Source organism: Cupressus sempervirens, chromosome 5 (genome assembly GCF_028749045.1).
Source record: "Cupressus sempervirens isolate cs-2001-9-10 chromosome 5, ASM2874904v1, whole genome shotgun sequence".
Lineage (NCBI taxonomy): Eukaryota > Viridiplantae > Streptophyta > Pinopsida > Cupressales > Cupressaceae > Cupressus > Cupressus sempervirens.
This window is the reverse complement of record NC_143122.1, coordinates 844148927-844159021: the sequence shown is the minus strand read 5'-3', so window position 1 is coordinate 844159021 and position 10095 is coordinate 844148927. Positions and strand designations below refer to the sequence as shown.

Genomic DNA, 10095 nt, shown 5'->3' with positions numbered 1-10095 from the left:
GTGTTACCAATCTCTACAATTCTTGTGACATATTTGTATAATAGAGATTGTGTTTGTGGAGACTTTTGTAGATTATAATCTCATTTTCCTCTAGTGTAAATAATAGAGAAATAGATATGGAAATGGAACAAAAGAAGTTGAGGAATGAAAAATCATGGATCTAATAAGAGTATGCACCATGTGATATCACTTCTTATAATCTGAACTAAATCAAACAATATAATTTTTTATTTCATCTCATTTTTGTTTGGTAAGGAATATATTTCTTAAACTTTCTAAATTTAAAATAATTAGTTTAAAATAATATATTCATATAAATGTAAAGAACAATTATTTATTTTGCTATTAATTTGCTTCATTTAAATTTATTTAAAAAAATCTAATACACAATATGCAAAAAAAAAAAACTAGTCTTGAGTTAAGAACAACTAACAAGTGTCATATAGTGGCTTGTATTTGTCACATTGTTTAATTAACTGGAATAGTAAAAGAATTTTTTTTAGAGTAATACAAAAATTTGAATGATACTAACAAAAATAATTGCATTTGATTGGTTGATATAGAAAATATTAATTAAAATCATTTAGGTCCATAGATAGTTTTTTCACTATTTTGGTTATAATTTTTTGAAATTTAATTTATAAATTTTAGTTTTAGAATGTGTTGGAAGTATCAAGTAGAAAGTCTAAATTGAGTTATTCTCAAATTTTGAATACGGTAAAATCTTTGTGCAAAAATGAATTCAATTAAAATAATGAGATTTTAAGGTGTAGGTTTGAAAATTTCAAACATAAGTTGATTGTGTAGAGAGAAGTACTCAAGGATTATAGTTTTCTTGATATCTGCTACAATTGTACAAAACTTCTAGTTTTGATATACAAAGGTATAGTAGTTTACTTGGCACAACATGTGCTCTTTTGGTCAAATTGCTATTGTCATTTTAATATTCTTGTTGAAAATAATTAAATATTAAAAGAAAGTAATGAATTTTTAGTTTTCATCCTTACATAGTTTTTTCACTATTTTTATTATAATTTTTTAAATTTTAATTTATAAATTTTAATTGTAGAATGTGTTAGAAGTATCAAGTACAAAGTCTAAATTAAGTTAGTTTGAAATTTTGACTATGCTAAAATCTTTTTGCAAAAATGAATTGGATTAAAATAATGAGATTTCAAGGTATAGGTTTCAAAACTCACATGGAATTAAATTGTGTAGAGAGAAGTTCTCAAGGATTATAGCTTTCTTGATATCTACTATATGTGTACAAAACTTGTACTTTTGATATACAAAGATATAGTAGTTTACTTGCCATAACATGTCCTCTTTTCATCAAATTGTCATTGTCAATTTAATAGTCTTGTTGAAAAAAATTAAATATTAAAAGAAAGTAACAATTTTTTTTATAGAATCAACTTTCTTACTTAAAGATTTAACCCACATAAAGATAAATGAACTAAAAATGAAAAGAAGTTATAAATAATATTAATAAAAATAAAATTATTTATCAATTTTTACATTAAAAAATACTTTTAAATATTGAATTGAAACAAACCAATCAAAAAAATTGGAAGATTTGCATTTGTCACTATTACTATCATATGAAATCATAACATTGAAATTTTAACACCTTACAACCTTAAATTCAAAATCTCAATTAAAAACCTTAAATTACTAATAATAGTAGCCAACTTGTTATATAGCTCCACTATTCAATCATTATGCTTTAAAAGATTAGAATAAAAGTCTATAGTTGGTAAGTCTTTTATAAACTGCTAAGGTGGATAAACTTAGTAGGTAACCCTCAAAATGAGGAGGAACTAGATTTGAAGTTTCTATTCTTGAAAACTAAACATGTAGTTATAATAAGTTGAATTCATACAAATTATACATCTCAAGTCCTTTTCAAACCATTAGTTTCTATTAAACTTAATTGTATTTTAGTGTATAAATCTTTTAATTAAATTGAGAATTTATTAAACATGTTTTATATGGTTGATATTATTATTATATTTTTTTTTAGACTGCAAGAATCAGTGCAACACGACCCCCTTATAAATTGTAGTGCGCCTGGTAAACTTTTTAATGTGACCGGTAGTGCTGGCACGACACGCCCACCGGTACCACGAGGACAGGGGAGACTAGAACCCGTGACCAACCCCTTGCAATAGGGAAGATTTAGCCAACCAAGCTAGGGCCCCTGCCCTTATATCGTTGATATTTTAATATATATGTGCATCCTAAAATATTTGTGTACAACATGAGTAGTGCTTCCTTCAAATTGGCTCCTATAAGATCCAATATAATTGAACCAAATAAATTAACATAAAATACTTTGAATAATTTTAAAACTTAAAATTTCACATTTAAACATTAGTCAAATGAAAAATGAAAATAAAATAAAAATAATTACATTTGATTTGCTGAAACTAGGACTAACTGATTGAATAGTGTATTGCCTAGATCAAATACAATAATAAAGACCAAACTAAATTAATCTTGTTTGTTTATGTTTATATAAATATATATCATGTGATTTAATAATTAATGAACCATGTGTAAATTCATGGGTATGAAATGAAACATTAAAGAACATAAATTTGTGATTGAAGAAACACTTACCTTACAATTATTAGTTCCTGTCGAAGCTGGGATACTAGTGTTTTTGCTTAATCCAAACTCTTTTTCAACCGGCCAATGAAATTTAACAATTTTATTGCTTGTTGATAATAAGCTAAAGTTACATTATTAAAATTTATTTAAATAATTCAAATATTAGTATTTATCTGCAGTCCACTTGGAAGCCAAGGGAAAAGGCAATGAGAAAATTAGTTCATTTAAAATGTTTAAATAAAGAAAAATTAAAATGACACTTGTGAGACAATCGCATATGTTTGAGAAGTTTACTATATATTTATGCTATAGTGTATCTATAATGGTTTCATTGACTACATTAAATGAAAATTAATACTAAAAGATTTAGCTGGATTTCTCTAGCTCATACATTTAGTGATTATTAAATAAATTTGTTCCGACATCATCCTTTATCCATTTTGTATCAGAATTATGAGGTGTTCTAACACCAAATTTTCTGTCATATTCTCCACATTTATGTGTTTCTAGACTGAGGCTGATGTAATCAGCGCATCAATATTGTTTCAGATTTTCCCTCTTATTTTGTAGGTTGAAAAATGTTTTCATGGATAGATTTTATTGGTAATTGAGCTAATTTTGTTTCTGGTCTAACTTGAGATTCATTTCTTGCAAGCCATTTTTCCACTAAAGTCGACATTCATCACTGGATGACTTATATCAGTCAAAGTTTTCTTTGCAACAGATCAACAGGAATCAGTTCACTTAATTATTCGTCAAAATAATTGCTAAATTGAACCCAATGTATCTTTTATTCTAGAAACTTCGCAAAATTTACTTGTGAATACAAAGTCAAAACTACACTTGAGAGCACTTAATGAATCTTTTTGAATTGAGTTCTCAAAGTTTTGTTTTATATTTCATGAGAGCATTGCCCAAAGAAAAAAATTGCAGAGCTTTTTGTTCCTAAAGTGAAAAATAACATATATAGTACTCAGCTCTCATAAAATTAATTGCTCTGACCTCACATGGCCATATAGTTTATTCTTGTGTATAAATTTATGCTCTATCATGAATAATATACCTGGTTTATTTTTGGTTCTTTGGATTTCCAAATGATTTTTTTCCAGGGAATATTTCCTTCTTTCTTTGTTTTTTATCCTTTGATGATAACCGCTTTGAAACGAATAGGAGATCAATAATCAGGCACAATCATTGCATATGGTTTGAACAATCAGTTGCTAAAAATCACAATGTTGATGATATCTGAAAATAAAATCAACATTTTCAATCTCTAATACAGAATGAAAGCAATCAACATAGGTGACTCGAAGGTCCTATTTGGCCACATGAAGAGGGGCTTCGATGCGCTTGTAATGGTATCATATCAAGTTAGAAACTATAAAAGATATTAGGTTAATGATGGGTTTAATGAAAAGATTTATGACTTATCATAAAAAGAAAAAACTAATAATATGTTTCAAACATTTTTACTTTTATTTTTGTTAGGGCTTGAAAACCTAGTACTATATAAATTGCTCCCTCATAGCTCTATATAAAAAGATAATTTCTTAGATTCATAGAGATAGAAGCAATAAAAAATTTAGGAAATTGTAGGAAAGCACATGAAAAGTTACCTTACATGCCTAATTTTGACACAAAAATTGTTCCAATTTTTTTTCCTGTATTGCTTGGAATATTTCTACTGCTCAGACGAAAAATAACAAGATGTTCGATTCACCACTCAAATGGTACAAAAGACCATTGGCATGAATCCATTTTAGCAATGTAATATTTAAAGATAATGGTTGTAGATCACCTTTTACAATGGTATATCCAGTGAAATTAAAATAGATATTTCAATAATCTCACATATTCCATTGTAATACCATTTTCTGAACCCAACAAAGAGATGCTGTGGAGACCATCCAGATTCTCAGTGCAAATTTCACAATTCCTTGATGAGTTGAAGACGTTGGCAGTGAAGACAAAACTCTACTAGATTTCTTTACAACACTTGATAAGTTTCATTTGATTTCCAAATCCTGGTGCACTTGCCTGGATTTCGAGATTCATCCCCCAGAATTGCTTGCCCAATATCTGAATTTGGATGATCATGATCCATTCAGATAATACCCTTAGGTTTGTAATGTATTTTGAGTAGTGACGTTGGATAGGTTAATATGAGAATTGAGATTTAAATCTTCCTCGAAGCTAATCTCAGTCTCTTTATCAAGGAAGAATTCTCTTTCCTGGAAGATCATTAAAAAAGAGAGAAGTAAATGCCTGAAAAGAATAAAATAACAAGCCTAAAATATGTATGTGCACCCATAACATATGCATGTGAATCCATGAATACTAATAGCATACTATGCTTAATTATCATCTTTTTAGACTATCATTTTGTGAATTGTCGAAACAACGGTTGATTTTATTTCATTCAACTTGAGAAATTTTGAACATTTTACCTCCATGAACCATGTCTATATAGTAACATCTAACTTTCACTTGATTTTTGTTGAGGGACTCTATTCACTTACTAAATCCATTTGCTCCAGCTGCGATATCAAATTGCCAAGTGGCTTCCTGCCTTTGCCTAAATGACACTTAGCCATCTTTGCAAAAAGGCATGTAGTTGCATTGAAGATCTCCACATGTTAGTGTGGACTCCACCTAGGGGCTATGTGGCTTCTTGTAGAGTCTCAAAAAATCAGCAACTCATTTAAGGTATAGAATTAAAAAATATAATTAATCTTGTTTATCATATCAGGGGATTGCTTTTGGATGGTTTGGTTTCTTGTGTTTTCTTGAAGGCTCGGCTAGAAATAAATTATTAATTCAAATAATTTTATTGAATGTCATCAATACAAATTTTGTCTAAAGAACTTCACATTGACTGAAAACCAAGCTTTGGTAAACTAGGCATTATCAATTTCAATTGTCGAAAAAATAAAATATAATATCACTATTTTCAACTAAAATCTTAGCATTTATTTAGTTTTAATCATAAATAAATTAATATACATCCTCAAATTAATGTAAAGTTGTTTAATTTTATAATTTAATTTGATTAATTTATTTTATTTCAATGATATGTATTCATATGGCATACTTTGATTATGTCATATTACTTTTTATAAAATTGATTACTAATATATATATATGTGTGTGTGTGTGTGTGTGTGTGTGTGTGTGTGTGTGTGTGTGTGTATGTATATATATATATATGTATGTATATATGTATGTATATATGTATGTATGTATATATGTATGTATATATGTATATGTATATATATATATACATATATACATATATATATTTATATATTTATATATATATATATATGTATATATATATATATGTATGTATATATGTTTATATATGTATATATATATGTATGTATATATGTATATATGAGATACTTCATCAAATGTTCGTTGACGAGTAATTCTATCCCTATTTTGTAATTCCAATTCTTGTATTACTAATCCTGCCCTTCTTCTAGCATAATTTAATCGTCGGACTTCATTTTTCCTTCTTCTTTCTTCTTCTCTTTTAGCTTGTGCCATTTGTTCTTGTCGTCGTCTACGATACTCTCTCTGGTATTCTCTCTGGTATGCTCTTTCTTGCTCCATTTGGTATTGTCTTCTTTCTTGATCCGATTGGAAATTCATACTTGATTTATTCATTTCTATGAAATAAATTTGTAACCAAACATTAAAAAAATAGTAGATTTAGTAAATTATTTTTTATAAAATTGGTTTAAAATATCACATTAATTTAGCGGCATTGCACTTTAGATAAGATAGATATTTATTCATTTCTAATTAATAGTTTAACAATTCACAAATACATATAGGATGAAATTTTATATAGTCTTGTATGTATAATACTAAATTTATTTTAAAAAAAGGAAAAATAACATACATTCATCAAAATTGATAAGTCGAATAGACAAATTTATAAAAAAAATTGATAATGTCAAATAATATGACTCCTAGATTTCATTATAGTGATGCAAAAACATGTGGAATTCATTATCTCAAAGTTCATTTCCTAATGACAATCATGTTGGGATCGACGTCAATAGCATTTTCTCGAAGTTCATTTTTCCGCTCAATACATCCAGTCTATTTAATCGCTCTACACACCAAAATCTCACAAACGCGACATGGGATGCCTGGGTGGATTATGATGGTGTAGAAAAGGTTTTGCACTTCTTTCTTTGGTATAATTCTTCTAAACCCAAAATCCCTCTATTTAACCACACAATAGATCTGAGCAACTGTCTACCAGAGTACATCAAGATTGGCTTCTCGGTTGCCACTAGAGAGTACACAGAGACGCACACCGTAAAAGTTTGGAATTTTACTTCTAAATATTCATGGGAAGTTGGACCTCCTGGTCAATTACTTAGAAATGGAAATGCAAACCGATTTTTTGTGAAAGCTTATTTGATATGCGTGTTCTTCATTGTTGTGGTCCTATGTGGCTTCATAGTTGTTCGCTGGTGGCAGTATTTCAGAAAAAGGGGAAGAGAAGGTAAGGCTAGGGAAGAGAGCAATCCAAAGCTGGATGAATGTTTTTCTCATGGCCCTCAAAGCTTTTCCTATGCTGAGCTCAATGCTGCGAAAGGAAATTTCTGCGAGAAAGAAAATCTTGGACAAGGCGGCTTCGGCAGCGTTTACAAAGGAATCCTGCCCGGCATCGGGGAGGCGCTGGCTGTGAAAAGAATAGCTCAAGGATCGAGACAAGGAAGAAAGGAGTATGTCTCTGAAGTTCAAACAATCAGCAGGTTGAGACACCATAATCTTGTGCGGCTTTTAGGATGGTGCCACGAAAAGGGAGAGTTACTTCTGGTCTACAAGTACATGCCAAATGGGAGTCTGGATAAACACATTTTTGGGGAAGAGGAGGATACGTTGGATTAGAGCTGAAGATATAGTATCGCCTATGAAATTTCCTCTGCTCTTGTTTATCTCCACGAAGAGTGGGACCGACGTGTCGTTCATCGAGACGTGAAGGCAAGCAACGTAATGGTGGATTTTGATTTCAATGCCAAGTTGGGTGATTTTGGTTTGGCGAGACTAATAGAACGTGACCAGGATTCTTCCCATATGACCATGGTGGCGGGCACGCAGGGGTATGTTGCTCTAGAGTGCTGCATAACAGGGAAAACTAGTCCAGAAGCTGACGTGTACAACTTTGGGGTGGTTACACTAGAAATTGCCTACGGAAGGTGGCCGATTGATCACAGCCTTAAAGAACACAATTGTTTCCCTTTTCTTGTCAACATCTATTGCATATTGGACCTTCTAATGTACGGACCACTTTCATTCGTAGATAGCATTCCTGACAAATATAACACATCTGTGGCATTTTCAAGCTATCCAGTTGTTGTCGAAACTGCATTTGGGATCTATAGAAATTATCCTTAAGAAATACAGTTGGGTTTTGTATATTTTCTCTGTTGCCTTGTCCACCTAAAGTTATCCTATTTTGTCTTGTAGGATGAGGTGTTTCAGGAACACGCTCTATTGTTCTTGAATTTTCATTCTGGTGACTCATTTCCACAAATACAGGTAATGCTTGATTGTACCTCTCGCTTGATTCAAAATCAACTTCATGTCTCGCTTGTGTTTCAAAATGAGATACTTCATCAGATGTTCGTTGACGAGTAATTCTATCCCTATTTTGTAATTCCAATTCTTGTATTAGTAATCCTGCCCTTCTTCTAGCATAATTTAGTCATCGAACTTCATTTTTCCTTCTTTTCTCTTCTTCTCTTTCAGCTTGTGTCATGTGTTCTTGTCATCATCTACAATACTCTCTCTGGTATTCTCTCTGGTATGCTCTTTGTTGCTCCATTTGGTATTGTCTTCTTTCTTGATCTGATTGGAAATTCATACTTGATTTATTCATTTCTATGAAATAAATTTGTAACCAAACATTAAAATAATAGTAGATTTAGTAAATTAATTTTTATAAAATTGGTTTAAAATATCATATTAATTTAGTGGCATTGCAGTTTAGATAAGATAGATATTTATTCATTTCTAATTAATAGTTTAACAATTCACAAATACATATAGGAGGAACTTTTTTGTGTAGATAAGATCTACAAATATACTAAATACCAAATAGTCTTGTATGTATAATACTAAATTTTTTTAAGACAAAGGAAAAATAACATACGTTCATCAAAATTGATAAGTCGAACAGACAAATTAATTTAAAAACTTGATAATGTCAAATAATATCACTCCTAGATTTCATTATAGTGATGCTCGCCATGCATGTGCTCTTCATCATAGCAGATGTCTTTCATAAATTCAAAGAACCCAAATGATTTCTTCCATGCGTCATGAATTTCCTTTGTATATTGTCCCATCTGCAAGAGTTGAGAATCTTGGACACCTCGAACATGAAAGTTGGCATTATGAATTTCATTTGTAATTTTTTTACAAGACTCAGAAATTATTGTTCCCAATCTATCCAAATAAGTTTGAACAATATAGCTTGATTGCACCAAGTCATTTGGAAGAAGTGGGCTTGTGATAGTGTACTTAGAATTATTTTGTTGAGCATCCATAATTAATTTTTTTCTGATATCTATAATGTAAGGATAAAAAATGCTCAGTATCAAAATGACAAGAATTAAGCTATGCATATATAGCAATAAATTGGTATTTGAAAGATAAGAAGATTTGTTTGATTCTTCCTTATTGACATAATTCTACGCATTTAATTTCTTTTAACAAAAAACTTATATCTTCTTAATATTATTTATATAATGTTCTAATCTTTGATTTAAAAATTTAATAGTAAAACCTAACTTCAAATATTAAGGAGAAAATAGATAACATTTCATGAAATATTTTTTTTTATTTTCTTCATATTTTGATAGACGTTAAAATTGAGATTTATAAGTAGAATAAAATTTATAAAAATTAAAAGACATTCTTAAATATAAAATTTAAATTTCCTGATGCATCATTTCATTTAAATGTGTATTAATCTTTCAGACTTAGTTGATAGATCTAATTGAAATTTTCTAATCTATTTTAATATAAGGTTGAAATTTATAAATTTGAGAAAATTTGAGCAAAATGTTAGAGATATTATCAAGGCCTAGGACCTACTTCTTACATACATCACAAGACAAGGTAGAGACCATGTAGTTTCTATTCTAACAAAGTTTTTAAGAATTATTTTTTCATAAATTTTGTTCTTTAAAAATACATAACTAAATGATACCTATAATTTTAAACTTTCTTTTATTATCAAGCAATAAAAAATTATTTTCCCATAAGTCTATTCTCAAAAGATGCATAACAGCAATACAATAATATTGATCAATCAATATAACATGAAAAATAGTATAATCTAAAATTTTATATATTAAAAATGATCTATCTATTAAAAAGATTACTACTCATTAATAAAAATTAATGTATCATGCATTATAAATATATAAATTAATTATAATTTTACATGTGTAT

General features: G+C 29.2%; 1 protein-coding gene across 1 annotated transcript; it reads left to right on the top strand.

The window, feature by feature from the left end:
• The first annotated feature begins 6618 nt into the window (after positions 1-6618).
• LOC149558520 (L-type lectin-domain containing receptor kinase VIII.1-like) lies at positions 6619-8031 on the top strand. The gene is made up of 2 exons (XM_089830885.1): positions 6619-7477; positions 7583-8031. The coding sequence occupies exons 1-2, from the start codon at positions 6619-6621 to the stop codon at positions 8029-8031; spliced, it is 1308 nt and encodes a 435-aa protein (XP_089687011.1).
• The last annotated feature ends 2064 nt before the right edge of the window (positions 8032-10095 follow it).

What these genes read in the sequence shown, in the direction of transcription:
- LOC149558520 (XM_089830885.1), top strand. Translation starts at nt 6,619, where the DNA reads ATGTGGAATTCATTATCTCAAAGTTCATTTCCTAATGACAATCATGTT. An exon ending in CAAGTACATGCCAAATGGGA is followed by an intron (nt 7,478 to 7,582) that starts GTCTGGATAAAC and finishes ATCTCCACGAAG; the next exon opens with AGTGGGACCGACGTGTCGTT.